At 46.1% G+C, this 22,710-nt stretch overlaps 2 protein-coding genes across 6 annotated transcripts in view; both read left to right on the plus strand.

Annotated features, from left to right (window-relative positions):
* ULK1 (unc-51 like autophagy activating kinase 1) overlaps nucleotides 1–7,556 on the plus strand; it is a 74,820-nt gene extending 67,264 nt beyond the window's left edge. For all 3 annotated transcript variants that reach the window (XM_033075791.2, XM_033075793.2, XM_033075792.2), the window contains 5 exons: nucleotides 616–794; nucleotides 921–1,039; nucleotides 2,577–2,734; nucleotides 2,945–3,080; nucleotides 4,401–7,556. In XM_033075791.2, coding sequence (XP_032931682.1) covers nucleotides 616–794; nucleotides 921–1,039; nucleotides 2,577–2,734; nucleotides 2,945–3,080; nucleotides 4,401–4,456 — 648 coding nt within the window. In that variant the 3' untranslated portion in view covers nucleotides 4,457–7,556. The remainder of the gene's footprint in view (nucleotides 1–615; nucleotides 795–920; nucleotides 1,040–2,576; nucleotides 2,735–2,944; nucleotides 3,081–4,400) is intronic.
* A 4,649-nt stretch (nucleotides 7,557–12,205) lies between these two features.
* Nucleotides 12,206–17,771, plus strand: PUS1 (pseudouridine synthase 1). Of its 3 annotated transcripts, none has more exons than XM_033076139.1 (6): nucleotides 12,206–12,249; nucleotides 12,677–12,901; nucleotides 13,719–13,856; nucleotides 14,162–14,264; nucleotides 14,523–15,220; nucleotides 17,259–17,771. In XM_033076139.1, exons 2-6 carry the CDS (start codon nucleotides 12,686–12,688, stop codon nucleotides 17,307–17,309), a joined length of 1,206 nt encoding a protein of 401 aa, XP_032932030.1. In that variant the 5' UTR covers nucleotides 12,206–12,249; nucleotides 12,677–12,685; the 3' UTR covers nucleotides 17,310–17,771. The 3 variants fall into 3 exon arrangements, with proteins under 3 accessions (XP_032932030.1, XP_032932031.1, XP_032932032.1); XM_033076140.1 differs by lacking the exon at nucleotides 12,206–12,249 and adding an exon at nucleotides 12,266–12,332; XM_033076141.1 differs by lacking the exon at nucleotides 12,206–12,249 and adding an exon at nucleotides 12,338–12,414.
* Nucleotides 17,772–22,710: the final 4,939 nt, after the last annotated feature.

The raw sequence follows: 22,710 nt of genomic DNA on the forward strand, positions 1-22,710 counted from the left end.
GATAATCCCCTTTGATCTGTAATAGCAGAGGAAAAACTACTCTGAAATGACCACAGCACTTGGTGTGAGCACTTCCTTCCCCAGCTGGGCAGGAGTTGCAGATAAAAGGTTGTCCTTGCTGTCTCCTGTAAGAACCTCACCCAAGGCTCACTGCACCAAACTGGGAGGGGATGAAGGCTGGGATGTAGGGTGGGAGACATTTTCTTGGCAGGTTTTTGTGGTGTAGGAGGTTTTCACTCTCATGAAATCCACATTGGCATTGCTGTAGTGGGAACAAGAGCTGGGCTTATGGTGCAGATGGTCTCTCCCCCTTCCTGGCTGGCTTCTAAAAGAATCCCACAGAGCTGGGATGCTCCTTGGGAAGGGAGCTTGTAATTTCAGAGTAAATCTCACCAGCTTCTCCAGGGAGCTGTCTAGAAATTTCTGGCCTGGGGCTGTTGTTTGCTGCTGTTGCTGTGGAAGAAGAACCGGTGCAGGCTCCAGGCTGAGTTTAGCCAAAGCAGAGATGTAAGGGGTCTGGGGGTGAGGTGGTGTTTCTGTGAGCTGGGGTGGGTTGCTGGCACAGCTGAGCTGAGCAGCTTTGCCTGTAACCCCCCCTTGGCATCCCTTCAACAGCAAGAGCACACGGACATCCTGCGCAGCCTGCGCTTCACGCTGGCCTTTGTGCACTACGTGATGGAAATCGCTGCTCTGAAGGGCAGCTCCAGTGACATGAGCAGCTCGGTGACATCGGAGTACCAGCTCCAGGAGAGCGTGGTGGCCGACCAGATCAGCCTCCTGAGCCGGGAGTGGAGGTAAGGACGGGCAGAGCTGCCCAGCTCCCAGGGCTTCTGTATCTGCCCCTACCCCACACATCCTTGTGTACCCACAGTCCTTGGGGACACGGAGCTGCTGTCACACTGATCTGTCTTTCTTTGCAGCTATGCAGAACAGCTCGTGCTGTACCTGAAAGTGGCAGAACTTCTGTCCTCGGGGCTGCAGATGGCCATAGAGCAGATCAAAGCTGGCAAGCTGTGCCTCTCCTCCACTGTCAAGCAAGGTAAGGGGCAGCTGCACTCATGGGGGAAAGGGCACTCCTAGAATGGAGCTATTAAAAGTGTCACAGAGGGTAGGGAGGGGGTGGAGTGAGTGTGAACCCCACCAGGGTGGTGGGGCTCATTTGTGGTTGTCCCCTTGTGCAGCCAGATCTTTATTCACACTGAGAACATTCCTCTCTTCACATTGACTTTATGGCTCAGAGCTGTTGTCATGCTCCTGTGAGACACTCAGCACTAATTGTAAGGGGGGAATGTATCTTATCTGATTCCTTGTATAGCTCTGTCTTGGGTGCTAATGTGTACTTGGTGTAAGCCTAGCTTAATTACACACTGCATGTCCTAGGAAGTGCTTACTCAGCAAATAGAGACTTGTCCTGGCAGTGATGATTTTTCAAGTAAAACAAAAACACAGGAAGTGAAGTACTGGTAATGCCAGAGTCACTTCTTTGCTGGTGTAACATCTTTACATTTGCATCTGACTGGCTGTGGTGAGAGCTGGCTGTGAGTCAGTGATTAGAAAACATAATTTTAAAATTCCTATTATAATATTACTGAGGGAGCTTTTTGAAGCACTTGAAATACTTGACCCACCAGCCACCTACCCCAAGAGCTTTATCTTTTGTGCTGCCTTGGGGTGGGGTGTAAAAAAATGGAAGTTAAATACAATGAACACATGTATATTGTAGCAGGCAGTGTGGAGCAAAATACAGATTTAGCTACACATCTTCCACAAGTTCAGGCTAACAGGAAAGTTGTCATAACCCAAATAAATCACTTCTTTTCAGAGCAGATTGCAGCTTCTAGATTTGTAGTGTCATTTGTCCTTCAGTGTATGGGAATTGGGCAAGGCTGGCTTGTCTTGTTTCATGAAGTGTGGGGATTTTCAAATGTGTGTGTAGGAGTTAGTTCTCATCAGATGTGGGTAAGTGTTTGTGTTCAGTATTCTGTGTAGATCATGCCGTGTAGCTAGGGAGACTCAGCTGTGGCATCCCTTGCAGTTGTGGATTGTTATTTAATCACTCAGAGTCATATTTGATTCCTGATTCCCTATTCTGTATCCCTCCTGCTCGAGCTGCCGTGGTTCAGGGGAGGAGGTGACCTTTCACAGGCACCCATGTCTTTTCTGAGAGATTCCCTTGCTTAGTCAGTGCTGCTGATCCACACTCCCAAGAGCTCCCGTGTGAGCCATACACCCCTTCACAGCACATCATCACCCATCGAGTAGCAGAAGCTCTGTATCTGCTGCTGGTGTGTGAGACATCCTGTACGGAGCAAACTGCTCCTGCCTTGTGACTGCTGAGGGAAACAAAAATAGACCCGGCCTCAGGTGAACCAGACGTGTGTAGGAGTTGCCATGTGCAGGCTTTTAACTGGTGGAGGTGACAGAAAAAAGGAAAAGACCCTCTTGCTGCAGGGCTTTCCTGCCACCCTCTTGGCTTTAACAGAGCCCCGTTGTCTCCAGGTTAATCCTTTGGGGTCCTGCACGTGGGGATGGGGAGCTGTGAGTAGTGCCTAAAGCATTTCTTTCTTTTGCTGTAGTTGTGAAGAAGCTAAATGAGCTTTACAAATCCAGTGTATCCTCCTGCCACTGCCTCAACATGAGACTGCAGAGGTTCTTCTTGGACAAACAGAAGCTCATGGATCGGATCAACAGCATCACTGCAGAGAAGCTCATCTTCAGCTACGCTGTGCAAATGGTAAAAACCTCACAGTGCCTGGGCCTGGGGGTAGCACAGAGCACTGCTGGGCATTCATGGTTCCTGCTCATGGCTATAGCAGGTGATTCCCCTCGTGGTGCTCCCCTCTGGAGGCTGGGTGAGGGGGGTGTCCACACAGCTGAGGGACTGTGCTGGGAACGCTGAGTCTGCTCTGGGAGTAAGCTCTTGGCACTGGGTTGTTGCCCTCAGGTGCAGTCTGCAGCCCTGGATGAGATGTTCCACCACAGAGAGGACTGTGCACAGAGGTACCACAAGGCTCTGCTGCTAATGGAGGGGCTCCTGAACATCATCACTGAACAGGGGGACATAGAAAACATCAGTAAATGTGAGTATTAGGTGACTTTTTGGGTTTTCCCCAACTAGAACATGTGGGCTTTTTAGCTTCCTGGATCAGAAATTTCAGTTCCTAGCACCACTTTTTTTTTCCTTTGGCTCCATCTTAGTGGACAGAGCAGAGATCTCTTGGCTTGTTACAGCTCCTTGCAGCCTGGCCTTCTGCTTTTCCAACAGAAAAACTGTTAGAAATGCAGGTCCCTGTTCTGAGCCACATTTTGAGAGCTTCCCATGCAGAGCAGTAGCCAGCACTTTGTTGGAACTTTTGATGTGTGAAAGAACTCGCTGAAGGAAGTGGTTTGGCAGCAGCAGGGGCCTGGGGTTGGTTTCCAGCCAGAACCATCCCTTGGCACAGAGCACTTGGGAACGTGAACCTGCAGTGGCTGCAGGGCAGAGGTGGCTGCTCAGCACAGCAAGGGCTCCTTCCAGCACATCTTGTCCATGGAGGCAGAGCCCTTGGATAGGAAATGAGAGGAAAGATCTCTGGCTCCCAGGCAATCAGTTAATTATCACCAACTTTCACAGCTCACAGGAGGCTCACTGAAGGAAAACAAAGGGAAATGGGCAGTGTGGTACTGGAGGGTTAAGTGGATAGGGAATACTCAGTAGTTGCTGTTGTACTGTTTCTTACCAAACCTAGATCCCGTCTTGTGATCCAGAGATACAGATAATGCATGCAATGGATTTCTTTTCCCAGTTATTATCCTGATATTGCAAGTTCCAGCTTCCTGATAGAGCTGTTCTCTGATAGGCAGTAGTGGGTGTGTGTTTCATTTTAGATCTCAGGTCTATGATTACATATTTCTGAAAAGTAAAATGATGAACCTGGAAATACAGCAAGTGTTCCCATGAGAGGCATGAATTCCACCAAACATTTAGCTTTTGAAAGATTCTTGGGCTCAGGTGATGAGAGCCTGGCACTGACAATGCTGGATGGACTCTCCCAGTGTAAGCCATTGCAAATGACTCTGGAGACCCTGAGCTATTTTGCCTGCTGGCAAAAGCTGCTCCAATAGCTGGAAGTAAATAAATTCTTTCTGGAGGATGGTGATCCTTTGTAAAAACTTGATACCTCTGTCAGAACTGCTGCCTCCCAGCTTTCACTGTCACATCTCTGACTGTTCAACCCTCTGACCTGTCCCTTCCCAGCAAAATGTTTCTGGTCAGGTCTGGCCTCATTGGTACCTGGTAATGGTTCTCAAAGTTCTGCTTAGATTTGTCTGTTTTCCCTTTTTGGTTCAGTCTCCAGTGGTGGTCTTTACATTAGCAGGAAAATGAGAAGCTGATTGCTTGTGCTGTGTTTTTTCCCCAGGTAAGCTGTGCATCGAGCGCAGGCTGTCAGCTCTGCTGTCGGGGTTCTGTGCCTGATTTCAGTGGTGGTGTCGTCCTTCACACACCTCACCCCAGCTGATTGCTTTGTTCCCAACAGCCTGTGCTGTGCTGGGAAACCATTCTGGCAGTAGGACACCTGGAGGATGGACTGCTCACTGTTCTGTTTTTGGACGTTTTGGGAAGTTGTTCCACAGACTCAGATTCCTTTGTGGGGACGTGTGACTGCAGCAAGCACAAATACTTCCCTGCCCAAGGGCCTGGGTGAAGACATAGCTGATGTGGAAAGGTCTCCCTCGTTGTCAGAGGGGGTGAAGGATAGAAGTCTGCTTCTTCCCAGCACTTTGAAGGATAAGACTGCTGCCTATCCCTCTTGCTTAAGAACAGGGTATTCCAGTGCTGTGTCCATTGCAGGCAATGGATGTGCTGAAACTGCTGGCTTCAGTTGATGTCCGAGTGTGTCATTCAGACATAAAGGCCAGTCTGTGTATTTCCCCCTTCCCAGCTGAGAGCCAGGCATCTTCAAGCTCCCTGGCAACTGGAGGCTCCCCTCCACTCTCTCCTTTGTCCTTTCTCCTTGGAGTGCTTGGAGAGGAGGGTGTTGGTGTTGTGAAGTAGCTCCCACCTCTACAGACTTGCTGCGTGAGGCAGAGGACGTGTGGCTGCTGGGGAAGCTTGGAAATCTCATGGCTGCTGCGTGGGCTCCCTGCCTGCCTGGATGGGCAAACAACACAGGGAAAGGGGCTGTACAGGAAGCAGGAGGGCAGCAGAAAGCATCACACTCCTGTGTTGGTAAGAAGCCAAAATTAATCCGTTCCTCGCTCGGTCCCCGGCTCAGAGGATCAGTGTGAGACTCGTGGCTGTTGAGCTCGGCCTGGCAGCACGTACCTCCCTGGAGGAAGCACTGGCTCTGTCCTGCTTTCAGCTGTTGGCTCAGTGACCCCTTCCCTGGAGCCCCCCAAACTGAAAACACTAGCTTTGTGAATCAAAGGAGCACTTTACACACTATGGGAACTTGGAGAAGTTGACTTAGCATCACACAACAACCCAGGAACATCACGACTGTTAGGAATGCTGTTCTTTTTATTCCTTTCCTTGCTTCCTGGTTGTTTTATTGCACTACGTGTGTGCGTATATTAATATGTATTCCTAAGAGTGAATATATATTGATATTGATATGGTTTGTGTGTAACTGTACGTATTTAACTGTACTGTATCTCGTGAGTGTGAGGCAAAGAGCACTGCAGAGTCTGTGCTGTTCCTCCTCCACACCAGGCAAAGCTGACTTACAGTCTGGCAGTACCAAGGTTTGTTTTTTATTTAAATGTTCTTTTAAGGACAGTCATTACAAAGCTCCATGCTTTTTAAGAGCTGAAGAACAGGCGTTAGGATCCCACACACTTGGAAACGCATTTTTAAAGAAGTGTTATTTGCTGCTTTGTTTTTGTTTGTTGGTTTGTTTGTTGGGTTTTTTTTATATATATAAAGAAATCCCGTAGCGTTCAGTTCCATGTTCAGCATTTCTTTCAAGGAGACTCTGTAGCCAAATGCGACTGCGGGTGCGAGTGGCTGGCGTTGTGGCTGAGGCTTTGGGTGCTGTGAGTGTGTGTGAGAGGCTGCCTGCCTTCCATCTGTCTGTGAGAGCATGAGTGTGACGTTCCAGAGTCGTGGCAGTATTGTGGGAGCGCTGGGCAGAAAAGCATCTTTGAAAGCAACTTGAAACCTCAGGCTTAGTTTTTGGGGATCTAAAAATATTTTGCGCGTGGTGGTTAAGTCCTCATTGCTTTTTTTTTCCTCTCAAGATTGGCACGTTCAGTGTGATACTTTACAAGGGTTTCAGGAGCAACTTCATGGGCTTTGGAGCTGGCACTGCATTTGGCCAACATGGGTGTTTCTGTTCACAGAGCAGAAGTGCCAATAAAGAAATTTAAAAATATTTCCAATTGCCCCAACCAGGGAAGCTTAAGTGTAGCTTTCACAAATGCTTCAGTATTTGGCTCACAATCTGCTGCTTCTGTGGCCATTTGTGCTTGTGCCTGGGAAAAAAAGGGAAAAATAAAAAGAAGACAGAAATAACCAATCTCCCCCAGCCTGTTGTGGACAGAAATGCCAAGGAGACCCAGACTGCTTCTGAAAGGCTTTGGCCAGCTGTGCAAAGGGCTGTGCTGCAGCACACAAGCACCAAGCCAGGACTGACTCTGCAGTACCAAGCCCTGCACCCCAGAGCCTCCAGCACAGCCCCCAGGGGCTCCTGGCCAGGAGAGGCCCAGCCTTGGATCCACGTCTCTGCCGCGCCCCAGTGAGCCGCGTGTGTGGCAAGCTCAGCACTAACCTTCCAGCTGTGCTTCATTACTTGAATGTATCAAAATCGTCCACATTCAATGTATACAAGTATATATTGCTCCAAAAATAAAAATTAAAATTGTGGTTTACAGACCTACAACCGGTATATATGTATGTGTTTGTGTATATACATGCAAGGCTGTGTGTGTGTATGTGTGTGCATGGGTAGAGATACACACACAAACACAAACGTGTATATATATGTTTTTTTTTTCTCTCAATACTTGAAACTTAGCCACTGTGCTTGAATTAAAAAAAAAAAGGAAAAAATTAAAAAAACAACAAAAAACACAGACAAAATAACTCCAAAAGTAGGGGAGGAAAAAAAAAAACAGAAAAAAAAAGAAAAATCTGACAGGTGATTTATTTTGCCATCACTTTGGTGACTTTCTTTTTTATCTAATTGCATGTAGCGTGAAACCAACTTTTTTTGGTGAAAAAAATATTTATTGCTTTGTAGACAATAAGGTATGCAAAAAAAAGGAAAAAAAAAAAAGAAAACACCCCAAAAACCAACCCCCAGCCATTGCTGAAGTTGCTAGTGTAGTCCACCTGCTATTGTCATGGCTTTGTTGCTGTTGCAGCATTTGTGTCTGGCGTCTCTAATAGATTTCAAGAAACCTCAGTCTAATTACAAGTACCTTCAGGTTTGTGAGAGAGTATGATGATGTTCTTTATAAGGTAATGCTTGATACTTTGTCAACATTTTTTATTTGTGTTTTGTGTGACTTTTTTTTTTTTGGCTTTAAATTGTACAACACCGATTTAAGACAATAAAATCAATTTGAAATTGTTAGTGGCCTGTTTTGAGTCCTTTATGATCCCAGTTCATGGGGCATGAAAAGTCACCTTGCCTGAATCCACATGAAGCCTGTGAATTTGGGAAAGTTGAAGCCAGTTGCTGGGTGGGAGCTGTGGTTCCTGGTTTCTCTGTCCATATTACCTGTCCTCTCCTGCAGTGGTTGGGAACTGTCACAAGTTGATAGCAGACCCCTCCCCAGCCAGCTGGATTAAATTCCAATTTAAATTCCATCCCTATTTCAGTATTTGTAGGATTACACTGTCAGAATCAGCAAACTTGTTGCTGAACAAAAAAAGGACTTGAAATGTGAAACAACATTTGGGTATTTTTAATTAAGATTAAGAATTTTCCTGCTGTGTTTGCATTGCAATTTTGTTTTTTGAACAGAGGAGGCACAGGGCTTAGAATTCTCTTGCCCATGTAGCTTTGCAAAAAAGTCACTGAACGTGGCAAAAGGGACGATGAGGATGCTGAAAGTGTTGGTCCTGACTTCAGGAGCAGGACAGGTCCCTGTTCTGTCTGGATTAGAATACTGCAGGAGGAAAAGCTGAGCCCTGCATCTGGGGTGGAGGCGGGGGTGCTGCATTAATTAGTCAGGTCCTTCCATTCTTGCAGAAATTTCAGCAACACAGCTGTAAACTTTCAGAAGCCAAATACCTTAATTCCACCAAACATTTCCCAAAACTCCACTTGCTGAGCTCTGTGTGTTATTGTTGCCTGTGAGCATCACTGGGGAAAGTCCTGCCCACCAGGCCCTGTGTGATGCAGCATCACCCTACAGTTACTGCACAGTGTTGTTTTCTTGTAAGAAAAATCTTATTACAAAATTATCATTTACCATAAGCTGGAATTGGGTTTTTTTGTTTTAGTTTCTTGCTCTGCCCTGTTTATAACTTCTGTTTCCTGTCCCTGCCTTTCCCACCCCAGGGAATTGCTCTGTGAGAACGGTCCTGCCTAGAAATGCTGGGCTCTTGTTGATGCTGACTCACATGCAGGGACGGTGGATTCTTTCTCCCTGCACAGCTGCAGCACCATCAGTGCTGGGGACAACTCAGAAACTGCACTTCTGGTGCTGAAAATGTGGCACAACCTGGGCAAGACCCCACAGCAGACTTTGGAAAGCTGGTCAGAGCTGAATAATTACAAATGCTACTGTTCCTTAAAGTTTGACAGCTCAGCACAATTGGGGTTTTGTTTTTTGAGGGTTTGGGGTTTTTTTTCTTTTTTTTCTTTTTTAGCATTTTTTTCATTTTGTAGAAAACCCTTGTGTATTTTTGATCCTTGCAGCATGGGATAATAGTACAGAATATATACATGTAAAAGTTGCTGATGCTAAGGGAGGGGGGTTTCTTTTGAAGCTGCCCATTAAGAATTTCAAAGGTTCAGGTGAAAGCACTGTAGCCAAATGAAAGATGGACCACTGTGTGTCACATGCCAGTGTAGATGGAGAACTCTCTGCTGAATCCATGGGACTCTTTCACACGCAGCAGAGCAGAGGGGGAAAGTGCTAGCTGGGAAAACTTCAACAACAGAAATACACAGTCTCTTCTAAAAGCACTGAACCATGGGACCTGGACAGTTCAAAAGCACCAGTGGAAATTGCACAACTTTCTAGATGCTGACTGTGACGTCATGCTGGTGTTGATTTTAGGAGAAAACAAACCCGAGCAATTCTTCCAGGGCATGTGGCTTTGTTCCTGCATTTTATATTTAGTTGTTGGTAAGTACGTCAGCAAAAACACACTCATTCAACTCTGAAAGATCAGAGGTGACAGTGACATCAAGGAAGCAGAAAAGGGTGGGTGTGTGTTGAACCAAGGCCATACAAAGATCAATTATTCTGCTTCCAGCTCTTTTAAAGCTTTATTTCACGAGGAGTTAACTCCTTCACAGCATGTTTGAACTCTATGTGTTTAATTTGATGTTGGCCCACTGTGCCTGGTCACCTCACACTCCAGGGAGACAAAACCCTGGCATAGCTCTGCAGGGCAGGAGCTAATGCTCTCCAGAGAAATGCTAGCAGTTGGATTTATTTAGATTTATTTCCATAAATGTAGCACTAAGCATGGGTGCCATTCCCTGGGTGAGGAATGGCACGTAGTGCAGGGATGCAAACTTCCCTGGGACGTTTCTTTCTAAAACCAGCCTTTTTAGGGACAATAGAGTCAGAACCACCCCCCCCTCCTGGGAGATGAAACCTGGCAAGGGATTTGAATGCTTTAGAAAACATGTTAAATAGTGTATTTCTAAGGAGCTGAAGCATATGTCAAACACAGGTTTCCCCTTACCATGGACACAGTGTAACCGAGTTCCCAAACGTGCACAATTTTTCTTCATGTTTCCAGCTAATGCCCAATACACAACTGCTGGGGGGAGCAGAATAAAGTGCTCTTTGTCCCTTGAATTCAGCATGTCACCAATTCCCAGCATGGATGTAAATGGCTTGTAACTACAACGTGCTATCTCCTGAATTTCTAGTGCTGTGCAACAAAGCCCTTAAACCCACTAAACATCAGTTTAGCAGTTTTTTCCTTCCCTTTTACAGAAAACAACTGGAAGGAAGCGTCTTTCACAACACAATGTTTCCTTGGAGCCTTTCTTATTGATTTAAAAGAAATTTTATTTCTCTGTGAATTGAAAGCAAATCCACTTGAAATAAATACCTCCTTTTTCCAAGCAGGCCTTGGGGAGGAAGATGAGAAAGTTGCTTGGGTGACATTGCCACAGCAGAGCAGGAACAGGCTGCTCAGGGAGGGGACAGCCAGCTGCAGTGGGGCCATGAGCGGGGCTCTGCCAGCCGGAGGGGACAGCCCGCAGTGTCCCCGGGCTGGGAGGAGTGGCAGGAAAGCCGGAGGTGCCTGGCAGTGCCCAGTGTGGGGCTGTGGGTGCTGAGGGACACGGCAGGGAGGTGGCGGTGCGCGATTCCAGAGCCCCATCTGCAGGCGGCCGTGCAGTCCGGGGTGAGGAGCGGCACCGGCACGAGAATGAAATGAAATGAAATTAAATGAAATGAAATGAAGTGCCACAAAAAGCACGTGGCAACCCACCGTTCTGCAGCCACTCTGCTGCCTGCTCTGCAAGGCTCGGCTGTCTGTGAGACCCCCATGGCTGGTACCTGGAGAGTTCTGATGATGCTGATTTCAGTGCCCAGCGAATTCGGGATCTCCTGAGGGTCTGACTCCCCCAGAACGCACCACAGCAGCTCTGGCGAGTCACTTCGAATTCTCCTTGCTTTTGGTGGCAAGATAGAACAGATAAATTATACATAGGTGTTTCAAGATTAAATAGGTAAGTTAAAAAAAGGAAGAGCTAGTGCATGCTGTGGCAAGTTAAGAGCAAAGCTTGTGCTGCCTGTTTTGAAGCTTCTTGGCTGCTCTTAGAAGGGGTGAGGAGCTGGGACACCAAAGCTTTTTCCCTCATGGGATATCCATACAAGTCTTTCTCCTATCCCATCCTGTTTTCCATATTGACCATATTGGTGACCATATTGGTGCCACCTTCCCTCTCACATTTACTGAAGTGAGCCAAACTCAAATCAGGGCAGGGAAGGAGGAGGAAGGGATGTGGTGGACAGACAGGCCAATTGCATAAGCTCCACTTCCTAAGGAAATGAGGCAAAAAAAGATTCAGACACCCTGGTTGCAGTGATAGAGAAATTTGTATTCCTGTTTCCCTTGGCAGCAGCACTGCACTATGACAGGCCCTTTTTTATCACTTCTCTAAGCAAAGTGCAGCTGGGACCCTATGATAAATCTTCCCTTTGCTCCATCCCACTCCTGAAATAACTCAGAAGTGTCAGTTTGAAAAATGATGTGCTGCATTTCTTCCCCTTATTAGCTGAAATAACAGGCCCATGATAATCTGGCCTGCCTGGAAGTGTCAGCATTTCCATGTTCCATCTGAATGGATAAATGGAGCTCTCCTACATGGAACCCACATCTCCACTGGGTAGCTCCATCCTACAAAGCACAGGAGCAAAAAATATCCCAGGTGCACTTGGCTTTTTTGGGAGGTCCTGGTAAGGGCTCCTGTTGAGCTCAGCTTGCTCATGCAGTGCATCACTGCAGATGAAACTTGCGGCACAAAGCATGAGGACAAGGATTGCTTGAGCAAGCTGGCTGGTGGAAAACCTGAGGGTAAGTGGAGCCAGAGGTGTCCATGCTTGGCACTGGCACTAAGAGAAGGTGCGTGGAGAAGGGGACCGATGTGACATCCCTCTGGGAAGGGAACCGTGAGCTTTTACTGCAGACAGAGCTGTGCCTTGTGAGCCTCGCCCTCACCTTGTCCTCGCCCCAGTGGGACCGCAGCGCCTGCTCCCCACGGATGAGGAAAAACGGGCTGCTTTACTTACACAGCCACCGCGTACCGCCAGAACCTCAGCTTACCTTCCCCCTGCTTTTCCAAGATTTAAAAGTATGACAATTTTGGGCTGTGTTGGCACCAGCGAGCCCGTGCGCGGAAGGTGGGGCTGAGCAGAGCAACACTCCCGGGCTGGGAACCCCGGAGCAAAGCTGACTCCACACTCCATCCCATTTTCCACCCCGAGGGTGCTCCGGGGAGGGCTGGGTTTGCTGTGGGGACGCGCCCCGCTGCCCTCACGGCGCCGCCGCTCCGCCCTCCCCGCCGTGTCCCCGCGCGGCCGCCGTACCGTGCGCGTCCCGCGCCGCCCTCGCTGCGCAGCGCCCGCGTAAGTGGCGGCGGCGGCGGGCGCGGGGCTGAGGGCGGCGGGCGCGGCCTCTCCCGCCCGGTGCCTCCGGGGACGATGCTGCGGTGGGGGCTCCGAGTCGTGAGCTGCGGCTTCTCCGCCGCGGGGAACGCGGCGTGCGCCGGGCCGTGCTGGCGGCAGCGCAGCGTGGGTACCGCCGGGCCCTGCTCCGCCCCGCTCTGGGGACGGGTCAGGCCGGCTGGGCCCATCGCCGCTCGGCCTGCCGGCCTTCCCAGCCGGCCCGCCGGGTGTGCAGGCCCTGCCTGCCTCCTCCCGGGAATGCTGATATGGCCTAGCGGGGAACAGGGGTGCTCGCCCTTCCTGCCTCCGGCTTGTTCATGCGCTGTCGCTTGCTGCCTGAGTTTGGTGCCATTCACGCTCGTCCCATCTGCGGTTGTTTCCCCTGCAGGTTCTTACAATGGCTGAGGATTTGATAGCAGCGGTTGCCAGCCAGACAAAGAGACTCAACAGCAGCAGCGAGGTGGTTCAAAGGCTAGAGGAAAACGGGCATCAGAACAAAAGGTTGAAGAGCGATGCGGATGAGGAAGATGCAGAGGATCAGAATAAGAAGTCACCCAAGAGGAAGGTTGTGCTGTTGATGGCATATTCAGGGAAAGGCTACCATGGCATGCAGGTTTGTGGTTTGGCAAAGCAGCGTCTCCAGCTTATTTTTCGTTTTGGGGTCTGTTAGGTTTGGTCAGAATGCCTGGGTACGGAAACAGTTGAGCATTTGCAGTGTGAAAATCCGGGGCAGGAACAGTGTGTGAATGGGTTCAAATCTCTTGGTAGTAGCTTAATTTTAGGAAGTCAGTGGTGTATCTATGATGATTCAAAGGACAGTGCTTTGTCACAGCACCAGACCTGCCTGTGCAGGGTGGTCTGTGGCACAGAGCTGGCAGCGAGAGGGTGATCCTGCTCCATCTGCTGTTCCTCTCCACGTACTGCAAACTCCATACACGGAATACTTCAAAAGCTCCAGGGCAGGGAGGGGAGCCTTTCATGCTTATATCACAGAGGAGGTTTTTTTACCAGCAGTAAACATCATGCTTACAGGCACATCAGGTGAACTGAGCAAAAGAACCCAATCTAATTTCTAGAAGAAAAATTTTCAGAGGCTGGGTTTGGAGCTGCAGCTGTTAGGTTGCAGGCACTGGGACAGTATTGGTGCTGTTTCATTCAGTTGAAGGAATCATCAAAAACCTCCAGAAGTGCTGCACAGTGGAATTAGAAATGGGCCCTTACTTGCTGCTGCAGTAACAGCAAAATCAGAATGATGTTTTATTAACACTCTCTGGTAAAATACAGTTAAGTTTGTTAGAAAATGGCTCTTAAGGCTGCGAAGGGAAGACTTTAAAAGAATTTAATGACAATGTTTGATTAATGACAATTCCATATTCATTTATCCAGTTATTGTGATTTGTTTCTTATTTTTGCTACCTATTCCCTCCTAGAGAAACGTGGGATCTTCACAGTTCAAGACAATTGAAGATGACCTAGTCTCTGCCCTTGTTCAGTCAGGATGCATCCCAGAAAACCACGGGGAGGATATGAAGAAGATGTCTTTCCAGCGGTGTGCTCGAACTGATAAGGTGGGTTGGGCAGGGCTGTGCTCTCCTGAACTCTGGGGTTTGCACACCTCTGCTGCTGGGATGGACTGGTAAAGCATTGTCCAGAGAGAGATCCAGCAGCAAGTGCTGTTCACAGTGAATATTGCTTGAAGCTTCTCCTTTTGTCCACATTAAATTAAAGTACAAGCAAACTTGTTATTCAGCTACTTCCATTCTGCAAGTGGTATCCTAGAGCTTCCAAAGTAGATGATTATGTGGCCTATTTTTATTATGTGACCTATTTATTATTATTTTCATTGTGTGACCTAGTTTTATGGTTTTTACAGGGTGTGTCTGCAGCTGGACAGATTGTATCACTGAAGGTCAGGCTAATAGATGACATATTAGAAAAGATCAATAATCATCTTCCTTCTCACATCAGAATTCTGGGTAAGAACACTGAAATGGGCAGAGAAAATGTTTTCAAGGAAAACTTTCTCCTGCAGAAAGTCTCTCCCTTACCGTTATAATTTTACTTATGAGGGGTTTAGTTTTTAACATGCTTCTATTAGCTTGAAAATGGAGTTATTTTAGAACACATCTATTTTTTGTTCATATTTTGTTAGAAAATATTCTTATTGGTAGTAGTGAGATCACAATCAGTCTGTAACCTCCTGATCACAAACCTAATGCCAGTTTTAAATCCAGGCCTGAAGAGAGTCACCGGGGGATTCAACTCCAAGAACAAATGTGATGCCAGAACCTACTCCTACATGCTGCCAACGTTTGCCTTTGCCCATAAGGACCATGAGGTGCAGGAAGAGCTTTATAGGCTGGACAGAGAGACCCTTGAAAGGGTCAATAAACTGCTGGCCTGCTACAAAGGGACACACAACTTCCACAACTTCACATCCCAGAAGGGCCCCAGGGACCCCAGTGCCAAGCGGTACATCATGGAGATGTACTGTGGAGAGCCCTTTGTCAGGGAAAACATGGAATTTGCGGTGATCAAAGTGAAAGGTCAGAGTTTCATGATGCACCAGATCAGGAAGATGATTGGGCTGGTGATAGCAATTGTGAAAGGTTATGCTGCTGAGTCCATCATGGAGCGCAGCTGGGGAGAGGAGAAGGTTGATGTCCCCAAAGCCCCAGGACTTGGGCTGGTTTTGGAGAAAGTACACTTTGAAAAATACAACAGGCGTTTTGGGAATGATGGGCTGCATGAGCCACTGGAGTGGACAGAGGAGGAGGAGAAGATTGCTGTTTTCAAAGAGCAGTACATCTATCCCACCATTATCAACACAGAAAGGGAGGAGAAATCCATGGCAAACTGGCTCAACACCCTCCCCATTCATGACTTCAACTCATCTGCTGTTGAGATGCAAACTAGCAACAAAAATTCAAAGGTAATGACTGAAGCCATTATTTTACAAATAGAAGCTGTCAAGTTGAAACGTCTCTTTCCTTTGTAACATTTTTGTTTTCCATGAAATGCTGTGGAAATGACAGTCATCTGGAGTACAAAATGTGTATAATCTTTTCTGTCTTTGTGCACTTGATGATAGTGGAATGAACTGTACAAAGCATTGTTTTTGTAGGGTTTTACAGGGAGTAGTTGAGGAAGAAGGAAAGCTTTAAGCACAAGCAGTTTGCATTATCATAAACTGGCAGCAAAAATTGTGGACACATTGCCAGCCTTTGCTGTTGTGAAAGTGTTTGGGAGTCTAGGTTTCAGGCTGGCAATTTTGATTTAAATACCTGCTGGCTTTTTTATTCTCTGATTTTGGGCTAATTCTCATTTTATTACCAGATAAGTTTTGGAGTCAGGGAAATTTAGGACCAGCTCTTTTAAATCAATCTGCCATGAGCTCAGAATAGGCTATCAGAACAACTTCTGAGTAACTGGGATATTGTGGAATTGGATTTGTGTCAACAGGAACTCCTGTGAGCTGTAAGGTGCAATACAACAAAGGTGTACAATACATTTTTGCCAAAAAGGAAATTTCAGTTAAAGGCTGACAAGTCCTTGTAGGATGAATGATGGGCAGGGCTAAAACTTCCGTGTACTGCAACTCAGAAGGAAATAATGACCTTTTTTCATTTAACAGAGTCCTTAAAATTAGCTTTATTTCGTGTAGCAAATGGAGAATGTTTGGTTTAATTATGTCTCTACCATTTTTTGCTTGAGTTCAAGAAAGTGTTTAATTTAATAATATAAGACTTACAGCTTTGTTGAATAGCACATACAAGATACCATAAGTTTCTCAGGGTTATTTTTATACTTGTGGAAATTTTGTTCTGAATTCTGGATATGTGAGAGGGGTGTTTGTGACAGGAGGTCACAGCAAAAGCTATGTTAGTTTGGTTAAATGGAACCCAAAAAAAAAAAGTGTGGCTCAGAGTCCTTTACCTGGTGCTGTTGGCAGGACCTGGTGCTGCCAGGTTCCCAATCCCTGATGCATTCCTGGAAGGAGGCAGGATCTGCTCCCTGCAGATGGACCCGACCAAGTTTGAATTTGGCTTCACAGTTAGCACAGGCTGTCTGGGAAGGATAAATAAGGCATGATATGACAGACTCTGCTGACATTTTGCAGGCTGTTTGCACTTCAGTGAGCTGTGCTTGCTGGTAGGAAGTCAACTGTGTGAGTGTCTTAGGATTTGTTTTGTAGTAGGATATTAAATTGCCAGTGTTAAATTTGTGGGATTTGGTGTTTTCAGCAAGAGGTGGTGAGAGGGAAAAAAGGGTATCTACAGACATACAGTCTATAAATATATACTCTGCTAGCTTCTCTTTATAAAAGTACTTTGATATCAGTCATATCAGTTAAAACACTTGCTTTAAAAATACATAAGCCCCCCAAATTAATTGCACCATATTGCCTTACTCCTGAAGGAGTGGCTCCCAGAGAACTCTGATTTCAGTCTCCTTGTAAGTTTTTAACATTTGTAGTTTTTCCTTCCTACTGCTTTGTGCAACTGACTTCACTTTTAAACCTGGCTTATCTGCAGTACAGGATGGACATAAATTCTCTGCAGATGAAAAATTCTGGAATCTGGCTTTAGCCAATGTAACAAGCTTAGCTTTTGAGGGACTTGCATAAAAAAGCACTAAACTTGTCCCACCTGCATTTATTTTAAATACCAGCATTTCATGTTACTATCCCACTTTTAAGTGTCCCACATATTGCAGGTTGTAATTACAGAGTTGTAAATGTGAGAAGAAATTTCCTCTGCTGGTAACTGTAATCCAAATTACATTTTTGTTACAAGAAGCATCTTTACCACCACAGGTATTTACTACAATAGATGGGTCTAACCATGAAGTTGGGATCCAGGATTCTTTTCTTATACCTGTGGAGAGGTTTAAAATCAGTACCTTTGATGTAGGTCAGTCTGTGGATGTAAATGCAACCCTGACAAACCGTTTTGTGTTTTGCTTTGCAGAAGAGCAGCGATCTCGAAGCCAGCGATGGTTGTGGTGATGATTCTGACTGAGCCAGCGAGTGGCTGGACATAGGACCCTTGCTGCTTGCACTTCCCTTTGCCTACAAAAAAGTGGCCTTTCTAAATTCAAGAGTCCAGTGAAACAGGAGTTTGCAGAATGAGAGCTGGATGCCCAGGAGAAACTGTGTGGGGAAGACAGTGCAACAGAAAAACCAGAAGCTTTTTATACCACTGACCGATTCACCTGACTGATATACTTGAAAACAGTGTAGTGGGAAAGCAGCTTCCTAAAAAAAATCTTGAAATGCAGGATATCTTAATTGCTATTTGAATAATGTTTTTGTTATGTTTACTTGGAAAATAGTATTTTAAATATGTATAGTCTCTACATAAAAATGGGGAAAATAATTTTAATATACTCCTTTTTATTAAGAAGTTATGACTTCATGAGCTTTTGATTTTTTAAAATTATTTACCTTTACTTAAACTGAATCTCTAAGCTTTTATTTTTCATGTCATCCATGGTTTTCCTATGGAATAACATGCATGGTCCTGAGGTTAACTCAGTTACAGTGGTGCTAAAAATGCAAGGTGGATTCAATCCCTTTATGGGCCATTCACTTAAGAGCTAGACTTGGTGATCCTTGTGGGTCCCTTCCAACTCAGAATACACTGTGATTTAAAAACTATGGGTTAGGAACTCATTATCATGTTGACTGCTGTGAGCTCTTTTGGTTTTGAAACAAATTTCTGTGTTTTCTAGAGCTTTGCAGGTCTAAAAGAAATGATTCCTGAGAGGGCTCCAGTTTGGGATGTGGACTGAGCCATACGTTCCAAGACATTTCTGTGGGAAATCCTCCCAGCATTGCCCTCGTGCTTGGGCAGGTTCAAGGATATAAATCCACAGCTCCAGGTGTATTTGGGCCTTTGCTGCCTGAGGTGTAACTCAGAAATTCTCTTGAGCTGTTCACAGGATCCAGAGTTGAATTGACTGGGATGTGTGAAAGAAATGGTGCTGAATTCTCTGAGCTTTAATCAGGCCTGGGTTTGTGAACTCTTCAAGCCCATCAAGCTCCTCAGAGCAGGGAATGTGTACTGTGATATGGGAGTTACATGTCTGAGCGCTGCCATCCTGTGGGAACAATTTTAATTTTCTGTGTTTTCAGGAATTGCATACTCTGGAGGTCATGCTCCTTTTTCCCATTAGTGGTTTAACTTCTGGTTCTTGTTTCTAACTCTCTGTGGAGGTGGTAGAAGAAATGACACCCTCCTGCCTTACCAGCCTGCAGAACACTGTTGAGGGGTTGGAACAAGACTCCAGGCATTTGGATATTGGTACAAGTCCTTGCTGAGTCTGTGTGGAGACTTCCTTTGTAATGCAGGAGTTACTGAAGATGAGGAATCAACTCTTGTTCCCACATTTAGTGGATTTTGGCCAAAGGCTTTAATTTTATGGTTCCTTCTGAAATTATTCTTTTGGTTTTGCAGGGGTTTTTTGGGTTGGTGGGGATTTTGGGGTATTTTTTTGGGGCATGGCTGTCACTTAAAAAAGGATTCCCATATTCATTTTATCTGGGTTTTCTTTTGAGCTTTTTGTTTTATCATTGAGGCCTTGCTCAATGTTATGAGAGCAAGTGTCTAGAAGTGCCCTGGAGAGAGTTTCTCTTGGATTTTCATTTACATCCCTTGCTGCTCCATACTATTGACCTACTTGCATTAACTTCCATCCAAAGCTCCGTTTCTCAACGCCTTTCAATCTGGAAAAAAAAAAACCAAACACATTAATCTACTTATAATAAAATCCCCAAAGCTGTGGTATGTACCACAGTCAAAATCAAAGAGAAAAATTTATTTGGAGAGAGAAAATAACATGAATAATAATAATAAATAGTTAAGGGTCGCGGCTCCCCCTGTGTGCGGGTGGGAGCGCCTGGCGGGGGTGCCCCCCCTGCGGTGGGAGTTAAATGGTACGGCCGAGCGCGGAGGGGCGGGGCGGGGCCGGCGGAGGGGCGGGGCGAGGGGCGGCCGCCAGGGGGCGCTGCGGGGGAGTGCGGCGGGCCCGGGGCGTGAGGGGAGAGCGGGACGGGCCCGGGATCGGGGGATGATGCGGGGAGGGCAGGGGTGTGCGGGATCAGTGCGGGGTAATACGTGGTGTGCGGAGCGGGTCAGGCGGTGCGGGATCAGTGCGGGGTAATACGTGGTGTGCGGAGCGGGTCAGGCCGTGTGGGCGGTGCAGAATGTGCGGGATGGCACGGGGGTAGCACACGGTGTGCGGGTCAGGGTGTGCGGGATGTCACGGGGGTAGCACACGGTGTGCGGGTCAGGCCGTGCTGGGTCAGTGCGGGGTAGCACACGGTGTGCGGTCAGGCCTGCGGGTCTGGCACAGGGCAGTGCGGACGGGGACAGGGGACACCCGTGGGTGGCAGGAGGTTCGTGCCGGCGCGGGGAGCGGGACACGCAGCGATGCCTGCCCTGTCCCGGGGCAGCACCGGGCCGGAACGTCCTGTACAGCACGGAGCGTCCCGCCGCGCTGCTTGCGGAACGGGAGGTGTGAATGGCACGAGTGACAGCGGGCAGCACCCCCCGCACAGCTGCCGTCATCTCCCGGGGTGTGACAGCGCCGGCCTCTCCCCGTGACTGCAGCCCTGCAGCTCGACCATCCTGCATCTTCTTCAAAGTGCAAACACACCCGGTCCAGACTCAGAATGAGCTGCACCCCTCCAGGTTTGGCTGCTAGAGATAGAACAACTGGATACTACTGTGACGATAAAAGAATTCAAGTGTTAATTTGGGTAAAAGGTCAGTGAGCATTGAGGTCAACTCCCTTTACAGTTAATTCTGCAACTATAAACCCCATTTTGTAGCAAAATAAAAATGTAAAATTTAAATCAAGATATGAGAGGATAGACTTTTGGAAGTGGTTGGTAGTTCAATGCTGTATTTTATTGATAATGAGATACTGTAATAGGTTAACTTCATTTCAGCTCCAAAATAGTACTTCACAGAGAGACTCCTAATTAGTTCTGGCAGCAATTAAAAAAAAGGAAAAGTCACGAACTTTAAAATAATGCTGGTACATCTAGTGCTTATTTTAATGACTTAAGATTAAGTGTAAGTTTTAAGCTTTATAATTAAAGATAATTGCTTTAATGAGATGTTCTGTAATTGTAACATTATATCTAATACCAATTGTTACACGTTTTAAAAACCCTCTGGAGAAAATCTTGGAGATCCTAGTAAGTGCTGCACATCTCATTTTCCATGCATTGGGTTTAAATTTGTACCCTCTGAGCCTAATTTGTTGCTTTCCTTAATTAGTGTTGTTGCATGAAATTTTTCCCTTTTGGTCATTTGATACCGTGATGGAGATTGGTTGTGTAGTTGTCAACTCTCTGCAGGGTGTTGTTAGCAAAGATCTTGTCAGCTTGAGGAGTGGATAAGGACATCCTAGACTGGCATGCTGATTGAGTCTCACCTCCAGAGCTTCCAGGCAGGCAGGTGTGTTGGGGTGTGGTGGAAAGCTGATTTTACCAGCAATGTAACAGGCTGCATTGCCACTTTCTCTGGTTCTCTATGTCATGTCACTATTTTCTTTACTGAAATTGCAATTTTTAAAAGTCTCTCTGCAGGTGGAATGCCTCCTGTCCCTCAAGTGGCTCAGCAGCTCAGCCAGGAGGAAAACCAACAGCGAGATGGACCAAATTTATCAAGTTTGCTTAATTCCTTACCTACTGCTCACAGCAGGAGCCCAGCTCTGCCCCAGCAGGTACAACCAGCAGGCTGAGATAAGAACCATGTGCTTGTGGTCCCAGCTCCAGTTCCCTCACAACAACAGGTATATCTGCATGTTATACAACATTTCTATCATACAACATTTGTGTATTATCTTGTGTGGGGAGTGCTGACCTTTGTGTTTTGTATGGAGACTTTGTGGATGGCAGAATTTATCACTCCAGCCTGGGGAGAAAGGAACAAATAATTCCAATAGTTTTTGCAGGTGACTTTGCCAAGTCTGATAATTTGTTTCAGACAGCTGTGGTATATCTCAGCTGGGGCTGGGTATGAATCTTTCTTTGCAAAAAGACTTTGTGTTCGTTTAAATTTAGAATGCTCTGTGGATGCCTGTGTCTCTCATTTGGTTTTAATCAGTGCTGCAGATATACATGATTTTTCTTGAAGAAAGGAAAGGGGTGAGAAGGAATCAGACACATTCTCTAGGGAAGTAGCATTTGTTCTTGTAATGAAATCCTAGGAGGAGATTTAATTAAACAGAATCTGTTATTTTAAATTTTTATGCACCATTTTAGAATAAGGGAGGGGGGATAATAATGAAAATTTGTGCTGCTTGTGCTGACTTGCCAGCAGTTGCAGAATGCTTACATGTGTTAATAAAAATGCCAGAAACTAAATGTGTTTTTATATGAACTTCTTAGAGAATTTTGTCCATCTGGCAGAGTATTTAAATTCTGTGAATTTTCTCACTGAATCAGCCAGCACTTCCCGTGAGATCTAGGGGTACTGTATTTTAGGAGGAAAAACAAAAATTCTCAAGACTGAGTAGCTCTGCATCCCAAGCTTCTCTGCTGATTACTCTTATTACTGCTGCCTCACAAAGTCCTTCAGAGACTTTACAAAAAGCTGCACAAAATGCATTATTCATTATCTTTCCATGGTGTTTGAAGTTGTACTTTATGAAATGTTTCCAAGGACTGAATAATCGTTTCTATTGATTATCCATGTAACATTTTAGCATTTTTTACAGTGTTTGTCTTGGTTTTGTGTTGTGCAGTAGGAAATATAAGTTTAATCATGCTTACTTTAAGGAAAATGAAATTCTGCAGTGAAATAACAGCACTGAGGAAAGAAAGTTTGTGGTCTCTGAAACATCTGCCCAAACTTACAAATCACACCATGATTATCTTTTGGAAGAAATGCAGTATATGACAACTGATTTTTTTTTTCAAGAAAGAGGATGAAAGATGATAACTGCCGAGAGAGTAATGTGAATTTGATATTTTCAACTGGAAAAGAATAGGCAGCGTTTTCAGGGTTAGGATGTGATCACTGAGGATCTGGGAGTTTGGGGGTGCCTCTCCACTGTTTGTAAACTTTAAACAGTACTCCTAAAGGGATTGTAATTATTTTCTTTCTTTAGAAATGTGCTTTTTAGATAGAATTGAGTAAAAAGTTAAAATAATTTTATGGTTTTATTTTAGGGTTAATGTGTCAAGGTGGGAATAGATGGGTCTGGAATGCCAGTTCTACAAAGGCAAATGTTTAATTATGAGCATTGAATTGACTACAGAGCTTGTCATTTGAGGGTGCTGCCCTGTTTGTGACTCCTGTAACATGAGCATAATGCTCTATTTCCGTGGTGTGGGTTCTTGGAACCTTTTAAAGTAACAGCAGCTGCTCTCTGCAAAGTCACATGACACGTGGCTCTTCCACACTC

This window comes from Catharus ustulatus, chromosome 18 (assembly GCF_009819885.2).
Source record: "Catharus ustulatus isolate bCatUst1 chromosome 18, bCatUst1.pri.v2, whole genome shotgun sequence".
NCBI classification, from domain to species: Eukaryota; Metazoa; Chordata; class Aves; order Passeriformes; family Turdidae; genus Catharus; species Catharus ustulatus.